Source organism: Diplotaxodon limnothrissa, linkage group LG10 (assembly GCF_057381915.1).
Source record: "Diplotaxodon limnothrissa isolate DT_005_m linkage group LG10, D_limnothrissa_male_GT1.1, whole genome shotgun sequence".
NCBI lineage: Eukaryota > Metazoa > Chordata > Actinopteri > Cichliformes > Cichlidae > Diplotaxodon > Diplotaxodon limnothrissa.
Genome location: NC_140605.1, coordinates 26,517,975 through 26,543,685, shown reverse-complemented (window position 1 = coordinate 26,543,685; position 25,711 = coordinate 26,517,975). Strand labels below are relative to the sequence as shown.

The 25,711-nt window shown below is 40.2% G+C and overlaps 1 protein-coding gene across 3 annotated transcripts; it reads left to right on the top strand.

The window, feature by feature from the left end:
- The first annotated feature begins 4,334 nt into the window (after nucleotides 1-4,334).
- Nucleotides 4,335-24,181, top strand: macroh2a1 (macroH2A.1 histone). Of its 3 annotated transcripts, none has more exons than XM_085364662.1 (9): nucleotides 4,335-4,402; nucleotides 5,693-5,893; nucleotides 6,811-6,917; nucleotides 7,017-7,208; nucleotides 7,967-8,074; nucleotides 13,793-13,883; nucleotides 15,967-16,056; nucleotides 21,028-21,202; nucleotides 23,372-24,181. In XM_085364662.1, the coding sequence occupies exons 2-9, from the start codon at nucleotides 5,722-5,724 to the stop codon at nucleotides 23,535-23,537; spliced, it is 1,101 nt and encodes a 366-aa protein (XP_085220788.1). In that variant the 5' UTR covers nucleotides 4,335-4,402; nucleotides 5,693-5,721; the 3' UTR covers nucleotides 23,538-24,181. The 3 variants fall into 3 exon arrangements, with proteins under 3 accessions (XP_085220788.1, XP_085220790.1, XP_085220789.1); XM_085364664.1 differs by lacking the exon at nucleotides 13,793-13,883 and adding an exon at nucleotides 11,543-11,642; XM_085364663.1 differs by lacking the exon at nucleotides 4,335-4,402 and adding an exon at nucleotides 5,335-5,464.
- The last annotated feature ends 1,530 nt before the right edge of the window (nucleotides 24,182-25,711 follow it).

Sequence of the window (25,711 nt, the reverse complement as noted above, 5' to 3'; positions counted from 1 at the left end):
CGGCCTAACAAATGTCAGATGGTGACGAAGAATAAAGGTACTAAATATTTACTTTCAAGCTCGTTGCAAAGCTCTCTGTATATGCATTTCCATGTATATGTGCACTCTTTTCAATAAATCTCTAAATCTTTTAAAATTTTCTAGCAAAATATGAACAAATGAGGGGTGGTCAAACTTCACAATGCTGTACTTCCATGTACAACACTGCAGCTTTACAGAGATGACATGAATGTCTACAGGATGCACGTGCATGCACTTTCCCCTATTTTCCGTGCTGTAACTGCTCGTGCAGTTATCATTTAATACTCCCTTATCAAGAAGATATTCAGCTCTGTCAGCAACATGTGGCTCCTTTTATTATCACCAATCATTGTGAAACAGGCAATCGGCACACTGTAAAAAATATATGCTTTAAACACTTCTGCGGATCAAATGTAGAAAATGTGGAAAGAGAGGTGACGCTCTTCTTACATCCCGGAGGAGCTTCTCTCATCTGTAGTCTGAAGATTTATTGCTGTTTTATTCTTCTGTTGGCTATGATTCTAAATTGTTTAATTAATGCATTTATGACACATTTTATGATATCCTGTACTGATGAAATTGGCAACTGCATTAATTCCTTTGGATGACTCCGTTCCTGTATTACATGACACATTGTGCTATATCAGCAGTGTAGTCTTTTAGTATTTTACTGTTGATATCAGTTAGCCAGAACTAAATGAAAGTCTCGGCAGATTTAATTTTTTAATTAATTTATTATTTATTTGTATTATCAGCCTACACTTTCAGATCCAGACTCAGACCCTCCAGGAGGGGGCGACACATTTCCACTCACTCTACTCCAACCTTCATGGTGTAACCAAATTTTATTCAAGCCATAGGATCTGATTTAATAAATATAAATTTACAGTGCATTTTTAAAAAATTATAATATTAGTTATTATATTATGTTTTCTGTTATTTCTGTCTTTCTTTTGGTTGGGAATCACAGGAAAGAGGAGACATGATCCTCAGTACTTTTCTATTATATTACACACAAATAACTTAATTGGTTTATCAGAAAACTGAAGTATGCATCACAAGTTTAGGTCAAATAGTTTCACTGTAAATGCTGCATAGCAGACTTTGACGGATCAATAGATTTGTTGTAAAACTCATCTTAAGTCTGATTTAGATTTTTATGCACTAAATGAGATCTAGTCAGTCCGATTTCATCCGGTCCCTGCAGCGTATTTTCACGCTGATACAAATTTACTACACAGCTCAGGTCTGACCTCTGGTGAGAAACTGTGCGCACTGCATCAGTATGGTGCACACATCCATCGGATGTGAGTCCTGCACAGCCTTGACTGTCTTTGAATGTCCTTCAGCTTTTTTTGTTTGTTTATTTTTGTGTTAAATCTCCCTTTTTCAGGTTTGATTTGCACATATACAGTTTTTAACAGTCATGAAGTATTAGATGATTTCTGGTACCTGCCTAACTACTTACATAAACAGCTGATAAACCTTTGGAAGAAGGGTGGTCAGCAGCATTATCTGTTTGTTTTTATGGTTTTTTCTATGCTTTTCCTGCAGCTTAAATATTTTATTCAGATCACGTGGATGGTGGTGGGATTCCACCGTTGGAGTATTAATGCTTTAATAAATGCCATATTTTATTTGGGACTTCTGCCGACGGATTAGCTGCATAACTTTCTCAGCACCAGGAGATGCAAGGAAGATTTAGCTCATACTTGTTGATGACATGTGTTTTATCTTTGGTCTTTGACTTTGATCAGTGTAACTTTGTGCTGAACATTGGGGGGGGGGGGGGGGTCAAAATCTGTGTCTAAAAAAATAAATAAATCTGGGTAAATTCCAGGTGATTAAACATGCAACTGTTTTGCTGGTAATAACTGAAATGAGTAAAGAAAATCAACAGCCTATTTACACAAGATAATTCATAATTTTCTTGGGGGGGGGACCCCCCTGGAAATTACACCCCTGAATTCAGGTGATGCACTGCCTGATTAAGTGGAAAAAAGAGTGACACCCAAGAAGAAGACCTTTCTGATGCACTCAGTGATCTTAAGCGTCTTGCAGAGGTAACAGCAGGATCTCAGGTTCAGGTCTCACGTGTAAAAGCTAAACTATTAAAGATACTATTCAATAACAGTGACAGAAATCTGACCAAAGTGAGACAAATGATGAAGCCCATAAGTCTATTAACTGAGCTTCCTCCTTCTGCTGCTTACATTTCTGACAAAGTGGACCAATGAGCTAATCTTTTCTCTCCGTACAGACAGAATCTCAGACTATCCTGTGAGCAAACATTCTGTGGCACTGTGCTGAGCACTGCACCACATCATTGGCTTTGCACACCCGTCTGGTTAGAGCAGTAGTGATGCTAAAATCCAGTGGAGATCTGCAAGTAATATTTAGATACACGTTAGGATTATACAGTTAAAAGTCCATGTAGATCAACTGAAATATGTAGCAAATCAGCGCTATATTTTTTCTATATCATCTCTTCTGTCATTATGTAGCATGTGCACATATGTATTGTATTCCTGGACCTACCTTATTACTACAGGCCTCTGGACTGTGCTTAAATTGTAAACTGTATAAGCCTCTGTTGTGTTTTCATATCACACACTGCACACCGGTGTATTTTAAATCAAACACTCAATATGTGATCGAAGTGCAGACTTTAACATTTAAACAAAGGTTTGCATTGACTGTTTTGCAACCACAGCCCTTTTCATTCATACTGGCACAAATATGTGAAAGCAAGGGTGATATGCAGAGCAATAGGAACGACATGGTATGATGGCTCATAACATGAAGATATGGGAAAGAGCTGATGATCAGTAAGCAGCAGTCTGGCTTCACGCAGAGAAAGGGCACTACAGATGTGATGTTTCCTTTGAGAGTGTTGGTGCACTGTGTCTGTGGATAAAGAAAGACCTAGTGGGGTGCCAAGAGAGAAAATGTGATACTGTATGAGGAAGCCAGCAATGGCAGAGAAGTGTGTGAGGATGGTGGAGGATATATATGAGGATGGCTAGACATTGTGCAATAGGAGTAACAGATGGGTTCAGGGTGAAGATAGGATTACATCAGGGATCGGCTTTAAACTCCTTCTTGTTCGCAGTGGTGACAGGCAGGTGAACAGGAGAGTGCAGGCAGGGTGGAGTGGGTGGAGACGAGTGTCAGAGGTGATTTGTGACAGAAGGATGGCAGCAAGAGGGAAAGAGAAAGTAGGGAGACCTGTTATGATTCATGGCTTGGAGACAGTGTCACTGACAAAAAGACAGGAGGCCGAGCTGGAGATGGCAGAGTTAAGGTTTTCATTGGGAGTCATAGTTGAGCAGTTTGGAGACAAAGTTAGAGGCAGGGCTGAGGTGGTTTGGACATGTGGCGAGGAAGGATAGTGGATACACTGGACAAAGGATGGAAAAGAGGAAGACCACAGAGAAGATTCATGGATGCAGAGGGTTGGTGTGACAGTTTCTGTATTTATTAACTAAAAAGCTACTCTATTGGATGACTGACTTTGGCCATTATTCGGTTATCCTGCTACTTCTATCAGAAATCTCCTTATCAATAAACTCTACATGTTTGTTTCCACTGGCAGCCATGCATGCCACTACCATAAAATTGCATCCACCACGTTTGACAGATGATGTGATATGCTTCAGATCAGGAGCAGTTTTTCTCCTGCTCCATGCTTTTCTCTTTCCACCATTCTGGTACAAGTTAACCTGGGTTTCATCTCTCCAAATATATATATTTTTTCTACAACTATGTAAGCTTGATTTAAAATCCACTGTGATGGTGGAAATTTAACTGCCCAAAGGGTTATGAATCCAACAGTACACCAGATTTAAGACTATTGGGGAAATCATTATTAAAAGAAATTAGGTAAACAAGTAAAAGCTAGCTGAAACGTCCAAGAATGATGTCCATGTGGGACACTTATTATAAATTCATAAGGTAGGGTCTTTAAAGGATGTTCAAATAAGTTATTAAAAGATAAACATATTGTAGTCTGATGTAGACGAAAAATATTTGTACCCCTGAAAATAATCAAGGTAGCCTATATTGGATTAATTGGTGTACAGTGAAAGAATCAGCTTAAATCTGCTTAATATTATTATCGATATGCGCGGGAAACGTCCAGTATTTCCACTCAAACCACGTGTTTTTTGACAAAAGTAAAAAGGTGTAAAGGGTTAAGGACAATCTCAGCAGCAGATTCAGATTCAGCAGCTTTGCTCTCTGCTCTCAGCAGTCGCGCTCTGCGAGCAGCGCTGGCTCGCTCCGATATTTCAACTCGCTGTGGATTGTGGGAGACGGGGACACTGCCCAGGCTTGTTACCGGAGACCGAGAGGAAAATTTTTCCGCTCCTCTCTCGCATTTGTAAGTAATCAGCCAGCTTCGCGCACAGCCGTGTCAGCTCTGGTGTTGGCGTTTCGTGTCGATCGAGCCGGTCTCCGTTACCCCGGCTGAGACGTTAACGTTGCCATTTCGTGCTTTTTTTTCCCTGGCATGGAGGCCGATAGGGAGACCGTGTTGCTGGGGCTGACGGGCAGGAAGGGGAGGGAAGGAGCGGGCAGCTGCCGCCACTCTCGGGTGGAAATAACCCCGGTAGAGCCCGCTGACCCGAGCATTAAAATCGTCCTCGGGTCGTCTGACAGCTCGGTATTTGGCGTTAGTCACGCGCACGGACTGTGGGGGAATTAAACGCACGCGCGCTAGGCATCCGGCGGGCTGTTGACACGCGGAAATAGCTGTCAGTGGCGGTTCAGCCCACCTTACACCTGGTCAGAGTAGAAAAATGCCGCAGATGTTGCGGGAGAAATAAAACGTGCTTGCTGTGTGTTGGTGGGGGGAAAAAGCTGAAGAGCCGCGGGAAACGGGGGCTTGGACACTGTATCGCGCGCGGAGTGTTTGCGTTGGGAGAAGGGTTTTTTTTGGGGAGGGGTGGCGTGGCCTGTGCTGTGGGCTAATTGATTACCACACAGCTAATTGGTGTCTGCATCTGGTGCAGCAGCATTGATTTCGCTCGCAGTAATCTTTACGTTTCGTAAAGCGGCGGGGTGACTTGCGAAGTTTTTATTGCCTTACCGCGTGCGTATCACGTTTACGTTTGATGAGCGACCTCTCTCGAGATGTCTGGACCGTAAAATGTCACATTTGGGTTGCGCAATTTCCCCATGGTGACATAAAATGAAAGGCTTATTTGGGTCCTCTGCAGTTTCTCATCAAATGGTCAAAAGAGTAGGAGTCCCGAGGGAAAGCGGCATACTGTGTGTACTAACCCCCCCCCCCTTCTTTAAGAAGCACCCATGACATCAAACTCATTTATGTCTGGAATTTAATGGCTGTTCCACCCAGTCCTTGTTATCTGTGTATTTATTTATAATTTTTACTTTGTAAATCCAAGAAAGGGGCTCCAATCACAGGAAAGTTAAAGCAGGGGTACGTTTTCCTATCAAAGGATTACTCTGTTTATTGGCAGATTGCTTAATAGAGTACTGGGTCTGGTCCACAATGTTTGCAGCAATTTAAGAAGCTGATAAAGATAAATCTTTTTGATATTTGGCTATGGGTATTGGTCTTTTTGTCATGCACAAATTATTGTTTGTAATAAAGGAGATCAGTGTTGTTCAGATTTGTCAATGGATCGTGGCTGATGTGCCCGTGCAGAGCCTGACGCTGGTAGCAGTGACAGCATCATGTCCAGCCGAGGAGGAAAGAAGAAGTCGACCAAGACCTCGCGGTCCACCAAGGCCGGGGTCATCTTCCCCGTGGGGCGTATGCTGCGCTACATCAAGAGGGGATTGCCTAAATACCGCATCGGGGTGGGAGCTCCTGTCTACCTGGCTGCTGTCCTCGAGTATCTTACTGGTGAGATTTATTTTGCAATGGAAGAGAGTGGTTAAATATTAACAGACAGCAACACAAGGACTGACTCCAGAATCAAGACAATAGAACTACCAAATGACTACTTTAAAATCATTTTAGGGGTATGTAAGGGCACTTTAAGAAAGAAAAATCCCTGTGACGAAGCATGCTTTGTTATTTACATATTTGTAAATCTATTGGATAGCAATAGATGGATATCCAATAGAATGCAAAGTGCTGCAGATTAGCTGCTATTAGCGATGGTGATGCTAGAGGATACTGATGAGGAAGCACTGGAAATCTGTTTATTGAGGGATTTCACAGTTCAGAGATCACCCACACAGCAAAATCTCCAGTGTTAAATTAACACTAGAGAGTGTCTATATGGGTCCACACCTCTGAGTGTTAAATACAACACTGTTGAGTGTTAAATTAACACTTTTGACAGTGTTATATGTTTAAAAGTAACCTAGTCAGTTTTGAAGATTAACAAAGACTAACACTGAGCAGTGCTGATTTTCTAACACTGAAATATTTCTAACATTTTGAGTTATTTTCCAGTGTTAGAAAATCAGCACTGCTCAGTGTTAGTCTTTGTTAATCTTCAAAACTGACTAGGTTACTTTTAAACATATAACACTGTCAAAAGTGTTAATTTAACACTCAACAGTGTTGTATTTAACACTCAGAGGTGTGGACCCATATAGACACTCTCTAGTGTTAATTTAACACTGGAGATTTTGCTGTGCATGTTTGTCCTGATGTTTGCTTCAAATGACATTCGGAGGCACATTTACTCTTTGAAGACCTCATGAAAGTTAATCAGGTTCACTCATACATTCAGCATTCAGGACACAAAGCTGTTTTTTTTAAAGCACCCTTGATTATTTTTTCTTTTTCTTTTAAAAAAATCCATGTAGCTGAGATTCTGGAGTTGGCAGGTAACGCGGCCAGAGACAATAAAAAAGGCCGTGTGACACCACGACACATCCTGCTGGCCATCGCCAACGATGAGGAGCTGAACCAGGTGAGCTGCTCTATAAATAATGATCCTAACTTCCAGGTGGTGCAGGGCATCATGGACATTGTCTTGGTTTGTCTAATTTCACATTTGCAACTGTTTCAGTTGCTAAAAGGCGTGACCATTGCAGCAGGTGGAGTCCTGCCCAACATCCATCCAGAGCTGCTGGCCAAGAAGAGAGGCGCCAAGGGGAAACTGGAGACGCCTGTCTCACCTGCCCCCGAGAAGAAACCCAAGTCGGTCAAGAAAACGACAGCTAAGAAACTGAGTGGGAAAAAGGCAGGAGGCAAGGCTAAGGTATGCCTTAATGTGAACAAGACTGATGCCTTTAAGAGCGACTGTGACTGAATTTAACTGTTTGAAGTGTATCATTAGTCGTTACTGCGCTTAATTGTCGGGCATGTCTCAAAATCAGTCCAGACTATTGGGTTTTTATTTTTTAAAAAGCATCCATACTGACCATAGCGGCAGATGCTAGACACTCCACTGCTGATTGCAGGGAAGCTATTCCTGTCCAAAGTGCTTGCAGCTCTCCTGCTGATAGCTGTGGAGCTGCACCACTTCACAAACACACGTTTGACCCATTGTGGCTGTAAGAGAGGAAATACACCCTCTTTACACAAACCAAGCAAATTGAGACTAATCAAATTTGGAAAGACAAGTAGGAGCAGAAAACCCCCAGCCTTCAACAAAACATACACAATGTTTAAGCAAACCTTTTTTCCCCAGTTATGTCTGGAGTGGATTTAACACTTCTGGAGCTTAAGTTTGGAACAAAATAATTTGCATTCAGGTAACATCAGGAAATTATTATTAAAAATTGAGATTTCATCCTTTTCCACATTGTAGGAAAATAAAACGGGAACTAATGGCACTGCAGGATTTACTGTTTTAACTTTCAGAAATATATGCAACTGAAGGCACAAAACTGAGGCAAGATATTATTAAAAACTGCAGCTTTAACACAGAGGCAGTAGCTGACCTCTGACCCTCCCATGGTGGGGGCATTATTGCTGCAGTGTCACATGTCAACATGTATTCTGTGTCCTCAACAGAAACAGGGTGAGGTGAGCAAGGCGGCGTCAGCAGACAGCACTACAGAGGGATCTCCATCTGACAGCTTCACCGTGCTCTCCACCAAGAGCCTTTTCCTGGGTCAAAAGGTCAGTCCTCTGTCAATTCAGACATGCACTAACCTCAACACAGGTCACCGCTAATTATACAGAGTCGAGTTCAAGTTTTAGATGGTGATTCATGAGGCTTACGAAGAAAGTCTACACAAATCTTTTATAGATGCAGTAAAACATACGTAGAGCCATACGTTGGATATTAAAGGCTGGTGAGGGTTTTAAGGGGACTCTATTGTGCTAAAAAGCAATGCTGAGGTCAGCGTTTAATAACTTTTCATTTAAAGGATGGACAGCTTGAGATAATGTTTTTCTTATTTCAGTTGTGAGTTTTCTTCTGTTTTCAATGTGACCTGTGTTTCTTTAGCAACCAAATGCTCTGTGTATACAACTCAAATCAGATAAGAAGCAGAAAAGAATCCTTCATGCGCTGCCACAGGGTCTCTCAGGCTCTTGGTAGACTCAATAGACTACAAACTGTTGCCTCCATATTACATCCGACTGTTTTTATTCAGTCTTTTATCTGTGCTGCTCCCTCATGACTGAACTAGATCTAACACGGGAAATCTGACAAAGATGATTTGATAACATCGAAGCCATTCAGTTGGTGTCTTAAAAGGAAGTTTAAGTTTCTGTTTAATATAAGTTTCCTCACACTGAACATTGTGATAGTTTTGTTGTAACTCACGTGAAGGTCTAATAGGCTTAAATTGGAGTATAGATAGTTAGATAGATAAAGATATGAATGACAGAGATATTTTGTGATCCGTTAGCTCCCATTGCTTTGGTCCTGCTGAGCATTAAAAACTGCTTTTTAACCCTTTGGCTGAGCTGAAACCTGAAAGTAAGTTTGCAACAAGTCATAATCAGAATTCCTTCAAAAGATTTTTTTTTTCAGAATATACTTCAAGAGCATAAGACTGTCATCAGATCAGATGCTCATGAAAATCACTGGAGGTTTAAAAAAAACACATAAAAGGCACTGAAGTGACACTGTATTAGAGAATGAATGACTCAAGAATGATGCAAGAAGTGCCACCGGTTCCCTTTTTATTAATTTCACACATTGAGAATTGAAGATAACTGCTGATTTAATATGAATCTGACCCTTATTCTTACCCTTTGTGCTAACTTTTTTGTTCTTTGATGTGTAGACAAATATTTGAATGAACAGCATTCCTGTTTGTCAACACCAGTCTGACTTTTTTCACCTTTCACTAAATGTTTTGGTACTTTATCACAAATTAAACACACAATGGTAATGACATAACAACATCTGGACACTTTACTTGTATTAGACAGTAGTAGCAGTTAGACCACCACCACACAGAATCACCGATATGAGGCAGGGTGGATCCATGCTTTAGTTTTTAGGCCTAATGTCACAGCAGAAATCAGGACTTATGAGACCAGGCAACGTTTTTCTAGATTCATGTTGTCCAGTTTTGGTGAGCCAGTTCAAACTGAAGCTTCAGTTTCCTGTTTGTAGCTGACAGGAGGGGCACCTGGTGTGGTCTTCTGCTGCTGTAGCCCATCTACTTCAAGGTTTGATGTGTTGTGCATTCAGAGATGCTCTTCTGCGTACCCTAAGTTGTAACAAAAGGGTGTATCTGAGTTACTGTTGCCTTTGTATCAGCTTAAAGCAGTCTTCTCTGACCTGGCTCACTTGATATTTCTTCTTTTTTGGCTATTCTCTGTAAATCCTTGTGCAGGAAAATCCTGGTAGACCTGGAAGTCAGCCACGCCATATTCAGTACCCCTTTTAAATCAGCTGTCTTTCACCCATTCTGATGCTCAGTTTGAATGTCGGCAGGTCATTTTGACCATATCTACATGTGCAGAACAGGTTTACCCAACAAAGTGTCCACTAAGTGTACTCATTTTTATTTTGCAAATTCTTGAATCATAAAATATGTTCTTACACTGTTTTAATGCAAAAAAAAAAAAAAAAAAAAAACGCATTGGGAGAAGTAATTTACTTTAAGGTTTCACCTCAGGCCTCAGTCACACAGACTTGGAACCAGTCAGCAACAATCTGGCAACAACCGGTTGCGAAGGAAAAATGCGCCAGGGAGTTGCTTCTCTGTCCCGGTGTGACCGAGGGTTTAGCTTTCACCTGGCAGTTGGCAGCTCTGCATGCTTTGTTCTGCCCTGCGTATGTTGATGCTAATATGTCATTTCATACTAATTAACTTGACATTTTCTTGCTAGTGAATTAGAATTGATTCTGCCCTGATTTAGCTGCCGTCTTCTGCTACCGCTGGTACTTTAAAAGCATAATGACTCTTGGCACCGTGCTTGTGAATCTTTTATGAGCTGTAACAATGAACAAAGAACAATGAAGTGCTTGCATTCCTTGATGATGCATGTAGTGTACTGTAGTGTTTTAGTGAAGGATTAAAAAAATGATTAGATGCTGAAAATATTAAAAGCTTTCAGCTTTTCATTTGCGGATTGGAAATATTATACTCGGCAGCAGCAGAGTATTAGTGCTTGATTGTGTAGCTGACCAAAGATTACAGCAGCAGTTATCATCAGTGGATGATAATTAATCAGATGAATGCAATAAACCTCCCACTGACTATGATAATGAAGTCATTAATAGAAAATCTAGTCTTTTATTCTGTGTGTTTTTTAAGATTCAATTGTTGTAACTGCTATCGTTCTTTCTGATCTTCTTGGCTTCTGTTTTTCTTTGGCACAATCTGGGCGTTTATCATCAACTCTGACTTTCAAATGCTTGTTGCTGAAATATAGTGTCTGGGGAATAGCAGATGACTATTGAATCTTAAGCTGAGAGGTGCTTTTACTGGATGTCTGTTTGAAATGATAAACATTCAGAGGAATACCTTGACATTTTCAATTCTTTTTCTTGAAACTGTTGGTCCTGCTGCCATGAAATAAAACTTTAAAATCAAGTCAACAAAGAAGCAAATTTATCTTTTCCAGTTAATGCAGCAGGATTCTCCTTTGTACTCTACAAAGATTATTGCAGGACATGTAGGAGTTGGAAACCTTGTGGGACACCACGGGACATCCTACTAATATAAGCTTGTTTTAAAATGCGTTCAATAAAAAGAAGTCATTGCATTTAGATGTAGAATACCATAGGCTGCATCCCCTCTGGACAATATACAGTTGCAAATGAAAGCACTTTATCATGTCATTTAAAGGACCAGTGTGCTTATAGTTGGCTTTCAACTAGATACGGTAACATTCAGCTTTAAAGTAGTGTTTAATAAATGCATATAAGGTTTGCAAACTAAATCATTTTCAGGGAGTTTTCAGGTGTTTTCTTGCATGCCCTGTGCAAAATTGGCTTTGAATCTAAATTTAGGAAACAAAGTGCACTGTGTCCATTTCTGTAATTCACCAGAAAGTCAAGGTATCCCTACTGAGCTGCAGTGTTACTCTGGTTTTAATGGCTTTGCTTCCTGACCTCTTCCTTCTTGTCCACCTCCTCCTTGGCATGCCTGCTCCCCCCCTTTGCTCTCCGCCTCGCAGCTCAACCTCATCCACAGCGAGGTCAGTAACTTGGCTGGCTTTGACGTGGAGGGGGTCATCAACCCCACCAATGCTGAACTTGAACTTAAAGATGATCTAGGTGAGCTCCTCAACTCCCTGCCCTCCTTCCTTCACCCCCTCTCGTCCGCGTGGGCTTAGATATTCAAAATCATTGAAGGTTCAACAGTACAGCTTCTTCTAACTTAAATCCTTACTGGGTTAAAAAATATCAAAGTTTCAAGCTTCTTAGAGGGCCTTTTTCCACCCGTTCCATTCTTTCACACTGTGAGCAGCTCGGTTCAGATGGTGGACAGTGGAAGAGATATTTTAGGTTTCGGTTTAACAGAAGGTGAAAATCAGGTTTTTAAAATGCAATTTGTAGCACAACCAGTCTGTAGTTTCGACATTAATTGTATTAAACTGTGATTTCTAATCAGCAGGTATTTGAGATGCATTTTTATCTACATTTTCTGTTCCTTAAGACATTTCTATGCTGACGCTACTGCAAAAAGGCTTTAGTTATGTTCACCCATGGCCATTGGGGGAAAATCAGAAAAGATTTTTATCATTGTTTCCTCTGGGTTGATTGCTTTGAGGTGGCAGGTGGTCCTCTGCAGCAGTTGCACTGTTCAGCTGTCATTCAAAGACAGAGGTTCTTTAGTGCTGTAGCTCTCCAAAAAGGTGATTCTGTTCATCTGGACGTAGCGTTTTGTGGGTGAATCCAAGTGACTTTAGGCTGAATGACGAAACATTTCTCCCACAAAACGCTACGTCCAGATGAACAGAATCAACTTTTTGGAGATTTCCTTCCCTGGATGATTGAGAATGCATCGAGACGTTTAGTGCTGTAGCTAAAACTTCCCTGCCATAAGATTTGTATGACATCAACTGTTCGTCTTTGGTTTGGGGCAAATTAATACTTCAATAGTTTGTTTTTCTGCTGACATTAGGTCAACAGTTTCAGAGAAACTTAAGTAACACTGCCTCTTTTCTGCTACATGGAGAAAATGGTTTCTCCTGTGTCTCCCTCATACATGCACTAAAGAGAACTGTGGGGTAAACTAGCATTTAAAAGTAGATGCACTGAAATGAAACAAGTGCACACAAATTGTGGAAATAAAATTAATAATCTAATTTTGTTTATTGGTTTCATGGGGAGACACACCGTTTGTGGCAGCAGTCTGAAAACACTGAAGTAATGAAATTTTCTAAATTATATGTAAATGAAATATAACATTATAATTGTATAATGTTCTATTTAATAGAAATAGAAGATCAGATATATTAAAGCTTAGTAAACGCCAAATGTTAGATTAGATCTTTTTTGGGGTGTGGGTTTAAATAACTGCGTCTTGTTTTTATTTATGCTTATAATCTATTTGGTTAATGCTCCTGTAAACGTTCCTTAGTAGACTTATTCGATGCTTGCTGGATGGTCAGCTCCTTGGAAGTAACAGAACTGCTCACAGTGTGAATAAACTATGAGATGCTTTGATTCTTAAAGTAGCCGTTCCTGCTCGTTGACTCGTGAATATAAGAGCAGAAAGGTGGAAATTTTCCTTCAAATCAATAGAAAAGCATGGATAAAATGCCGCTTCTAGGAGAAGAAAGCGATTTCTGTGGAGACTTTCAAGGATTTTCTCAAAGCTCCTCAGAGCAGCGATCCTGCTTGCTCCTCCTGTTGTGTAAATGTGTTGCGGTTCATTCCAGGTTGTCCTCCTTTCAAAGGGCTGCAGGACCTTTTGTAATGCTTGAAGATCAGTGTAGTGCACTGAAGTAGAGCGAGAGAAAACCCGACACGAGCCTCATTTAGGCGCTCACTTCAGCCTGACTGTGAGGTTGTTCACCTGGAGTGCGATCATAACATTCAGGACTCGGGATGACACAGTTGGACGGAATAAATTCTGCTGCTGGAAAACTGTAGGAATAAAAATATTTTGGGGTGTGGTTATATGCCCTGACGATTACACGCTTTTGGATTATTTACTCTATTCTTGTTTTATTTTAAGCAAATCTAGCCAACTGTGCAGTCCTGCTTCCTGATTACATACTGTAACATGACCTACCATTCCCTCAGTTGCCTCCTTGTTCCCTGTGATGTCCTCAGCCAATAAGGAGCGTGCTCACTTTCTCTTTTCTTCTTCTCTTTCATTCATTTATTTCTTTTCTTTTTGCCATCTTATTGCTCCTGGTCACTCACTGTGTTTTTTACCACCATGTTTGTTTGCCTGTCGTTGTTGTTGTCTGTAGTTGCAAGTTGTCCAAGCCGACATTTCCATCGTGGAGAGCGACGCTGTCGTTCACCCGACCAACTCCTCCCTCTATACAGGTGGTGAAGTAGGTAAAGGAACCACTGACACTGCAGACACCACGACTGCCTGTCTGCTCTCCCTCTGCATATCCAGATGGTCAGCGCTGCAGTCTGTGGGCAAACATCACAGCAGCAGCACAGTTTTTATTCTTTAATGAAGCGCTTTTTAGACCACGACCAAGGTCCCTGCTGTTCTTACTGTAAAAGCATAACCACAGAATATATGATCAGAATTGCTCGATGGTTAAAAATTGAAAAGGGAGGAAAAACCATCCTTCATTATCAGTGAAAAATTAACTTGCAGAGGCTTGAAAAGTGCAAGTAAAGGCTTTAAGATTAGTGCAATGAGGTACTTGTGGGTAACTGCCAAGATCTGAAAGTTGGCCGCCAAAAAAATGTTCTGCATTCACACGCGATGTTTTCCACAAACCGAAGCCAGTAGGCAAACAAAATGTGGACACTCAACTCAATTGGTTCATGTAAATTTTGGTTTTCATCTCGACTCAGAATGTTTCGAAACTGGTTCCCGCTCGTTCTCATTCGCAAAGCAGTGTAACTGTAGTTAGCTGGGTGACCTCGAACTCCCACGTCAGCACCAGGGGTCGAAGCGCTGACACTGTGTGAGGTTTATATGTGGATGAAAAGCTGGACTGCCACATACTTCTGTGACAGCTTTTCAGAGATGTATCTGGAGCGTAGCGTGTTATAAGCTTTTTGTAAGCGTGTTCAACAAGCTTTCAGAGTCATATCATATCTTCTGCCTAAATTATTCCTCCTGCTTTGTGAGTCTGGCTCCTTGCCACAAAATCTTAAATCAGACTGCATTAAACGTTCATGGTCTCGGCTAACTTTCAAATCTTTGCCAGTTTATTATCACATCATCCAGGTATTATTTCCAGCTGGCCTGCAGAATGTGTAACAATTAACCTGGGTAGCGCATATTTTTGTGCTGTGCTCTCTCCAACAACCTTTTGTAGTTATTCCCACCAAAGACAATGTACACAATGTTTATGCTTCTCCTAGTGATTCTCTTAGTCCAAGCATCAAGTAATGCATACACACACTTTCTCAGTGTGATCCTAACACAGTGCTGCTGCTTGTTGTTGCTTTGTTCCACTCGACTGAAACGCAGACGGTCTGGGACTCGCTTCATTTCCTGTGACATTTAACCTCTCTGACTGTGCTGTCAGTTCAGACGGTTAGAAAGAGAGAAAATGTCTAAGACGCTGTTTCCTGAAGCTTCATATTAAAACCCGTCAGGGTTGATTTGTGGCAATTTGGATTAATGACTGAACAAATATTAACTAGCTCTTTACCTACGAGGACCATCACCCTTTGTCTGCTTTTCTTGTAATGACTGTTAAATGATTTCAGGGGCTTTTCTTTAAAATGCTGACTTTTACTCTTACTTCCAGACCTTGATTTTTACCCCCCCCCCCCCCCCCCCCCCCCCCCCCCCTGCCTGTTTTTAATATTGTTGCAGCCAGAGCATTCATTTGTCTGCTTCTGGTGACGTTAAATTGCCTCCCCTCTTCTCTCTTTAGCTCTGAGTGCATTTTAAAGTGGTATAAATGTCGTCAGTGAGACATGAATACACATGAAATCAAGTATCCTAGTTAAACTTAAATTGCTAGGACTATTTTACTTTAAGTCCATTCATCAGTGCTGCAAAGCTTTTACATTGTTAACTATAATATTCGCTCACCCACTTTTTTTGTTGCTATTTTGAGAGTGAAAGAAAATACTCTCCTCACTGTATATAAGCCACTATGGAAGGACAGAGGGAAGTAATTACAGACTGAAGCTTTAATACATTAGTTTAACTCTCAGAATGAGTCATTCTGAAAATGGCAGCTTTGAATCCTTACACTTCATTTATGAGACTTTCCCAGACTCTTAAAATTAAAGTAACAGGAACATGTATGTTTGATTATAAATGTGAGTGCAGAGATTCAGAGAGAGGCCGGGGGAAATGATTGACAGCATCATTGTCTGTTGTGTGTCTGCCTGCCTGTCTGTCTGCATGATCACCAGTCAGCTCTCTTCTTGCTTGCTGTTTTTCTCGCTGCAGTATGTGAGGATGCATTCACCTTAGTCCTCTCTCCCCTCGCAGGCTCTGCTCTGGAGAAAAAGGGGGGTAAAGAGTTCGCCGATGCAGTGCAAGAGCTGAAGAAGAAAAACGGCCCTCTGGAGGTGGCTGGTGGTAAGTGCACAGAGGATTATTTTTATTTATATTTTAGATACAGAAAGTAGAGGTTATATCAGGAGGCCTGAAAGATCTCGCTCGGACTTGGCTGTGGTACTGTAAATAAGACATTAAATCATTCTATCACCATTATTTTAACACCACATACAGATAAACATGTGGAAATGATAAAAATTTGGCAGAATGTTTTTGTTTTGTTTTTTTCTTTCAAATAAACGCTGGTGTATTTTAGTGATATAAAAAGATAAATCGCCATAAACACAGGGGTATAAAAACCTGCTACATGATGCTAGGCTGGCAACACAGGTGAACTGAAACATCATCGTCACTGAGTAAGAGGAGTATCAGCTGAACAAGGGGAAATGATATATTTTACTTAGAAATAAATACAAGATCCAAATCCAGAAATTTAAAACTAAATGCCTGCTCAATGATGGAATATCCAGATAATCCTAGTGAGTTGTTTTTTTGTTTTTTTTGTTTTTTAATAATTTTTTTAGACATTTTCAGGCTCGATAAATCCTCTGAAGAGTGACAAGAACTCCTATAATTTCTGGTAATGATTATGAGACCATGTGATGAGCGAGCAGGTTCAGAGTTTAGTTTTCTTTGGAGTCTGAAAAAGTTGCTGATTGGATGAGGTCTACTGCTTTAACCTGCCTACACTAACCTTATCCTCCAATCACATCAGAGTGCTCCTCTCACTGTCTTGTTACTGGCTTGTACAGTAACAAATAAGCATGTGCTTCTTTAAACTTTTAAACTACTCGATTAAAAATTAGAGGAACACTTTTTAATAAGGCTGTGGCATCAAGTCATTTAAAAATCTGGGCTATTGATCTGGTCAGATAAATGGCAGAGAGGTTTGTTGCTGTTTTGGTGTTAACAAGAAATTAACTACAGGTGCACCACCTGTGGGCAGGCGAGGACATGGACACCCAAATTTGTGAATGCAATAACTTGAGAACAAAGCAATGTAGGAATTTTAAATTCATACCATAGGTGCTGCCACTAGTGTTAGTGTCACTACTGATATCATGAGGTGATACCTGGACCCTACAGAGGTGGCACAAGTAGTCCAACTCCTGATACATCAAAGGGTGCCTTTTCCAGAAGGTTTGCTGCACCTCCCAGCACAGAGAAGCAACAGAGAACGTTGTGCTGCCTGTAACATTCAGCATGACTGGTTTGCTGACGGGTCAATGATAGTCGAGGGACGCACAGGCTTCTACGGGCTAGGCGACGGCACCCTGACTGCTGTTAGGGGACCTATCCGATGCTGTCAGATTGCACCTCAGACTGTCCGGCTCCAGATCCCCCAGGACTGTATCCATGACATTGTCTCGTTAGAAGCACGCCCTGATGTTGTCAAACATGCAAACAAACACGTGGGTCCATCTCCATGTCTGTAGAAGTCAGTGATTGGTCCATCCATACAGTAAAATTGACTAACCTGCCAAAATATTTTTTTTCACTTTGATTTTCGGTGTGTCTTTGAACTCAGGCCCCTGTAGGTTGACAATTTTGATTTCCATAATCAAAGTGGCATCCACTTATTCACTGAACACACACAGTTCATGATGTCAGTTGAGAAATCCAGCATGATTATTCAGTTATTTTCTTTACCCTGACGTCTTGTGTGTTTTCAAAGTCTTCCTTTTATTTAGGAATAAACAATCTCTGGCTTTCACACACACTGTGATGAAAAACCAAAACTGTCCATAAAATAAAAATGAATTTTGCCACCTCACAGGATTAGCTTAACATTTTAAGTGCTCAATAACAACTCCCACCTTTTCGTTCTCACTTCTTTTCGAAGTGTATTGTAACTGTTCCTGGGTCCTTTTTAACAATGTTAACAAGTTTATTGTAATTTGGTATCCAGAAACATTCTTGATCAGTGTTGTTTCTAGATTGTTTTTGTAAATTTTTTTTTTAATCTTTTTAATGAAACATTTGGTTTGCTGGAAAGGAAGTATGAGCGTAACACTAAGATGCGCTGAAACTGCCTCTTTTTAAAAATTACTTTAACATTCACACACTGCATCAGATTTTTCCACACTTTGATCTGATTACATGATTGAAAGGGGTTGGAAAAGTGCATATTGATCCACTCGAGCACCACCCAGCTCGTATGACAGTGATGTCAGCGTGTCTCATAAATCTCTCATCTCGCACACCATGCAGAGCAGGGCAGGGTCTTTTTGGCCTTCCAGCTTAAGAAAATGACACTGCAGCCAGGATTAGCTCTTTGGACATGGAAGCCTAGATTTTACACACTTGGACTAATTCATTCTTTACTTAAAAGCTCAGTGTTGAACTTGAAACTGTGAATCCAGGAACTTTTTTTTTTCCTTTTGGTCATGACTGTGATCAAAGACATTTAGCACTGGCACATCGCATCTGTTCTTGGCGACTTTAGTCTGCAGCTACAGGGATTGGCCTTCAGAGAGCAATATTATTTTAGTCCTTAAAGATTATTTTATCTTTCAGTCTGTTCGCTCTTAGTGCCTCTCTTATTCTTTCTCCATCTGTCTCTGGTTCTTTCGCTTTATCTCTCTCATTATTCATCACTCACACTCACTTTTTCAAATGCTGCCCACCTTCAGCCAAGTTCGCTCAGTATCCTAATCCTGCTTTCTATGCGGAGCTCGTAAATAGATAACCAGGTGACTGAACACCAAGCCAGCAGCGCCTGACGGGGATTCTGGGATCGGCCCTGTGGTCACGCTGACCACACCTGCCTCAGGACAGCTGTCCAAAAGGTCCTCAGTGATGTCTTTTACCAACATTTTTGTCTCTCTGCAAGCAAAGTTTCACATTTTAAGTCCAGGCAGGTACTAAAGTGAATTATTCAACCCCAGGTTATTCATTTAGTTTAATATTCTGAAATTACGAGTGATTTTTAGGTGGTAATTTCTAAAATTACTGCTGCTGCCTGCATAATAACATAAAAGAAAACGTTAGCTGAGTAAGTAAAAGCTAATTGTTTTATTTATACAGCAAAGCTCAGAGTGCATGAAATTTCCCTTCATTAGTTTTCTGCGAAGCCTGACTTGCTCTGCTGATTATAGAAGATTTTTTAAATGAGCAGCCAAGATTCTGAATTTTGGATTGAATAAACAGCAAAACTGATAATTTTACTGATTTACAGTTAGCTCATTAAATCTGTAACATTTACTGTTCTTAGAGGATAAATCGATTCATTTGTAATACACTCTGCACGAAAAGCAGCAGTGGGTTTATCTATTAACAAGAAGCCAAAACTCGATATGGCTTAATCATCAGTGCCATAAAGCTCCATTGTTGTCCAGCACTATAAAATTGCAGGAATTAACCACACTCTTGCACATGTTCCTGCGTGACTAATGAAGGAACTTGCCACTGCACTTTATTCACAATTAGTCCCACAAACACCATCCTGCTGCTCTAGATGGCCCCATGCAACCCTAAGGCTGGATGGGTCATCCCAGTCCAGCAGAGATGAAACAAATAAGGTCTGAGGGTAAATAAAAAGGTGTTTATGTAATAAAAATATTTAGTGTTTTGTTTTTTGTAATATATGTCAGATGACAGTACATAATGCCAGTCATGTTTCCAGTGGATGCATATAATAATCAACAAAGTTTCATACAGAACTGATGGATGGATTTTGTCTGTAAAATTGAACAAAAATTTAGTTTCATCTTTTCAGGAACCATTTGAATTTTCTCTCTAGCACAAAATGGTTGAGGGATAAGCTAATGTGAAGTGCACGTGGTAAAAGCACATTCTTCTCTCCGAAACATCTGAATTTTGTCTCTAGGAGAAATTAAGACTGACAGACCTGGGGTCAATAAAGGGTTAACATGAGTATCAAAATTTAAATGCACAATATGATTAGCCTGGCCATCGACCAGCAGCTGGCACTGGGTATATATATATTTTTTTGTTTGTTTGTTTTTTTTTTAGCCTGTAAATGGCAGTATCAGACCCACAGGTACATGCTGGGTTCCTGAAGGTTCTTGTCTCTTGCAGCAATGTGATGGTGTTCATATTTCAGTGGCAGATTGATTAAAAGACAGCGATCATTAGCGTAACCAGATAAGTTCCTTGCACCTAGATGCAGAAAATCCACATAAGTGTTGCAGGGCTGGATTTCATCATCGTTTGATCGGCAGGTTATGCGCAGTGCACAAACACCACCACACACACTTCCTCCCACCCAAACCATAAAACAAATTGGACTCGGCAGGCAGTCATGAAAACCATAATCATCATCGTCCTTCAACTTTACCTCACAACCAGATCACACATGCGGCGTGACTGGCTCTCGCTCAGCTGTGTGAAGTCTCTCCGTCCTCTCTGAGCCATCTGGAAATGAACTCGTCCTCAGCGTTGACTTCGGTCCAGTCACACGTTCGCTGTGGGCTAATAAACTCTGACTGGAGGCTTTTGCACTTCACAGGATCAGAGGCTTTGGCTGAGTTACACTTTTTACAGCTGCTGGGTTTGAGGGAAGACTAAGCTAAATGTTAAACAACAGAGTACAGGCTTCTCTCATTTTTCTTTCTCTTACTTTCACTTCATTCCTTTTTCTTCCCCGTCTTTGCTGTTCTTCTTTTCTTTCCCCCCCTTCTTCTCTGCTGTCTGGAGGAACAGCCCACCTCACTGAAATATCCTGGAGATTTTGGAGATTTTCCACTAAGCAGTGATCTTTTAGCACCTTTGGCCTCCAAACAACTTGTAGGTTTTTATTTCTGACAAAACTGAGTGAAAGAAGCTGTGACATTTGACTGTTCTGACTAAATGAATCTCGGGCTGTGTTTCAAAAAACTCATAATTGCAACAAGACTAAAAATGTTGGCATTTTGTGCAAGCATAGTATTTATCCTTACTTGTTTCCCAGTTCTTCTCCGCCTGGTGTCTCGATTTCCTCTCCTCTTTCCTTCATAGTGATTAACCATTCTTTCCTCCCCCTTCTCTCAGCCGTGTTGACCGCTGGCTTTGGCCTGCCTGCTAAGTACGTTATCCACTGTAACAGTCCAGGCTGGGGCTCCGACAAGTGCGAGGAGATGCTGGACAAGACGGTGAAGAACTGCCTCGCTCTGGCAGATGAGAAGAAACTGAAGTCTGTGGCCTTTCCCTCCATCGGGAGTGGAAGGTAAGAAAACACGCAGATGAAAGACGCCTGTAAAAACAAGACACTCTTAGAAAATGTAATGTTATCTGGTCCACATCCTGTATATCACCAGTATGCAGTATGATTATCCACTTAAGGACATTTTTACTTTTACTTTTTTTTTTTTGGTCTAAAGCTAAAAGTGTTTTTTTTTTTTTTTTTTTTTTTAAAAAGGGGGATAATATGAACACTTTGGAAACCCAAAAAACTGTACTGAGTTCTCCTGAAATAACATTCCAGCTGGGAGAAACGTCTCAGATCTCCTTTGAGTAGCATTCTTGGATCTTCGGCTATAGAAAATATTGTTCATGCTCATGTTTATGTGCGTACCCATACAGTTTTCCTTCTTTTATTTTGTAACTTAAAATGGGGATTGAGACGAATTCTTTGGCAACAGAGGTGAACACATCCAGCTTGATCCCATAGAAAGCACTGAGAGCAGCACAATGAGGTCATAGACTGTATGTAAAAGATGGAGATGACCAACATGACATCCTGACTGTACGTGATGTTGCATTTTAAGCGTTTTTTTTCCCTATAAGGCTGAAATCAAACCCGCTTCTAGTGCCAATCTTCATTTTAGATTTACATACTTGATATTAAGATAAGATAAGATAAGATAACCTTTATTAGTCCCACACGTGGGAAATTTGTTTTGTCAGAATTACTTTACTTTACTGAATATTTGACAATGGTTCAAAGTTCAAACAAAGGTTTGATTGAAAAGGTAACTCTGCATGTTGTAGCATCAAAATTAAGCAATAAAGCAACATTTTCCAAAGTAAAATGCTATGTGGCTTTACATTAGTCAACTTAACACACATTCACATCTGTCTGAGGAGAAATTGGCAAAATTTTTGGTGATCTGCAAACATCTTATGTCTTTACACACTTGTTGTTTTCTTAAACTCTATAAAAGATGAACAGGCCTGCAGAAGTTGACTCCTGCATAGCAATCAGATTGCTTTTTCTGGTCTAAAGCCACATCTTTGCATTTTCATAGAAATAAATGATATTTAATTTTAATGAAGAAATGATAATTATGGCCTCATTTAGAGGAGACTGAGATAAAATAGGTTGTGATTTAATCCAGAGTGTATTCCTTGACCAGTTGCCTATTGGTAGCATGAAATCCTTTGCAAACCTCTGCGATTTCTTTGGTGGTAGTAGTTTACATGGAATATGCTGACTTGTTTGCAACTCAGTCTTTATTTAGCAGGAGTGAAACTCTGAAAAGTGTGGCCCAGGCTGTTCACCTTTTAAAGTGAAAGCTGTGCCTTTTGAAATATGTTTGCCGTAGTAAGGCTGCTGAACGTGAACGTCTTCCAAGTTTCACTATGGCTGGGAAATTAAATTGGCGGATGTTTGCAGACAAGTCGTCATTTTTCCTGCAAACTACAGACAACTGCAGCAATCTGCTAAAGCAATCACATGGAGGTTTTTTTGGTGCTGCACCTTCTTTGCAACAGATTTAACTCAGCTTCACGCAAAAACCTTCAGCATGTACTCCAAACTAGTCAACGTTTATTTTAACCTCGTCGGATGGTCGCACAGTTTAGGCCTGTGTTACTGAGGTCTAAACAAGATAGTTAGCATGAGCTTTAGTTAACCCACACCACCCACTCATCCAAATGTGGCTGCATTCAGTATCTAAAGACCAAAATGCCAACAAGACGACAATTTCAAGACCAGTGGATGATGTTATACTGGCTACGTCTGACTTTTTTAGCTAACGATGTGTAATTAGCCTGCTAAACTTTTTAGCACTTTTACTTTTGTTCTCATTAGCATTTAGCTTGAAACCTTTTTTTTCTCATTTCTTATCTTGATAATCAGAAGCTCAGATTTGATCTTCCCAACCTTTGTTAAGCCACTGGTTGGAAACCAGCGAATAACGGTGGGCAGCCAAAGTTCAGGTTCATGAGGTTTGAACAGCTATAGGAAAAACTTTACCTCGCCATTCACCCTTTTACAGCTTAAAATTGGTGCCTGAGTTGAAAGCAGTAAAACTTGGTTCCAAATTCAATCTATAATATGTGCCTAGTAAATAACTACCTTCATGTGTATCCTTACCACTAACATAATGACAATCTCTGCAGTGTGTGCGTGTGAGACCACATTTCACCAAGTGTGTGCGAACTCTCCCATCAGGAATGGTTTCCCGAAGCAGACGGCAGCCCAGCTGATCCTCAAGGCCATCTCCAGTTATTTTGTGGCCACCATGTCTTCCACCATCAAGACCGTCTACTTCGTGCTGTTTGACAGCGAGAGCATCGGGATCTACGTGCAAGAAATGGCGAAGCTGGAGACGAGCTAAAAGTACGGAATATTCCCCTCCTTGTTTTTACCTGCAAGGAAAGAAGGCGGCGTTTACTAGTGATCGATTAATTTTGAAGAGAAGAAAAAAAGAAAATTTTTTCTTAAGGCTGGGAACTTGTTTTTGCATTAAGTTTGTAAAATTCCTATATTGTTTTTAATTTCCTATTTACTTGTCATCACTGGCATTTAAATGTAGACGTGCACTGTTCATTCTGCGGTCTTTTAACACACAGTGCCACACAAAACAGATTGAACAAGTGAGAACACTCACTCTAAGATTTAATTTTCAGAACATATACGGTTTAAAAAGATGCTATGAGACATTGCTACACCTCAAGTACAAAAGGCTTCCAGAGAAGGCCGATAAATACGGGTTAATGCATGTAAACACAGTACAGTCAATAAAAACAGCTACCCTCATTCTTTCGTGCTTAGTAACACAGGACACTTAATCGTGTGTTGTATTTTTTTGGGTATTAAGTCTACATTTTTGGATAATTTCTGTTGGTATCGCACTGTGTAATGAAAAGCGTAAAGAAAAGTTCCGTTTGGTTTGGTCTTTACGAGATCGGTGTTAAAGACTAAAGGAGTGAGTTTTGTTTTTGTGTTGTGTGTTGCAAATTCCTCTTTTTTTTTTTTTTTTTTTTTTTTTTTTGCCTTTGATTCCACAGGCAAAAGATGCTTTCGCAGTGTGCTGCAGATGCCTTCAATTTCCAAAAAAAACCTCAATTGGAAAGAGTTTATTGATATGTCTTGACCCTAATATTAAGAGTTTATACTTGCACCTGGAAAAATGTACATTTACATTGAATAAGTGGAGATTGGAGGTCTTTGCAGAGCAACAATAGGTTATATTGTGTGTTCCTATAAGTGTTTATATAGATGGAGTATTTGTGAAATGTTATAGTAAAATAATGAACTGTAACATAGATTTTTATTTTCTATTTTAATTTTCTGACCGATTCTAAGTGGCACGGTATTTGGAAGGAAAAAAAATGTAGAAGTGTGTTTGTCTTTGTTAAGCCATAAAACATACAGTATGTACTCATTCAGAGGCTGTCTTGCTGTTGCTTTTGGTTTTTGGTTCTTTCCATTCAGCCACCACCAGATGGCGCCCTATAATCACAAATTGGACTTTCCATCTCAGCCATTTTCTTGTGCAGCAGCAGACCTCTTCACACAGACAGCGGTTGATTTGAGGTTGGATTTGAATTGGGACTATTTGAACGTACATGAGGAACCGGACTGTTTTGCTGCATTTAGACTTTTCAACAGTCTAACTTTTTATGGGAAAAAAAAAAAGTAAGGTGCTTTCTAATAATTGCTACAATTGATGATTGCAAAAGGTCTGTACACACTCCGGTAATAAAATACCTTCAAAAATTCTGAGATCATTTTGTGTTTCATGCAGATCTGTGGGATGCTGCCAGTAACCGTGAGCTTCATGATTAAAAATGCATGTGTGAGCGTGAAGTTTAATTGAAATAGAAGCCTTTGTTGTCCCCTTTGGAAAAGAGTGTGTGTGTGCTGGATGTAGTAATAAATCCCTCTCCACTGCTTTAAAGTGAGCATAATTGTAAGTGTTGCAGAACAAATGGCAAAAAGATGACACGCTACATTTATTTGATTTGACTGAGAGCCACAGCGAAAGCCTCACGAATCTCAGCTCATTGAGCATATGCGTGTCTGTGTTCAGGAGGCCCAAACGAGTTTTTTTTTACTGGAAGAAATCCTGAGTAGTTTTCATTTCTCTTTTAATTTAATTTAGGGTCACACGTTTAAGATTGGTTCAAGTTGTGCATGAATCCAAAAGACTTAAAGCAACTGTTTTTGGTTAGGATGAGTTTGTCATCGTTGCTTAACTTTTACTTCCCTACAGATTTTTTCACATGAGCTTCTCGCATATCTCCCATTTTCATCAGTGTAAAATGGAACATAAGGAGGCAAATGTTAAAATAATAATTGTAGAAAACCCAAACTTTTCCAGTTACTTATTGCAATTCAAGTTGTTCGAGTCCAATCAATAGCTTAAAATGGTACAAAGGTATGGTTAAAAAAAAAAAAAGTTAAGGTTACTCAAAACTGAAAGATAATGTACATTTCAGAATTATACAAAAAGGCCTTTTTCAGGGAACACAATTTAAAGCTGGAGGTTAATCAAGCCTTGACAGC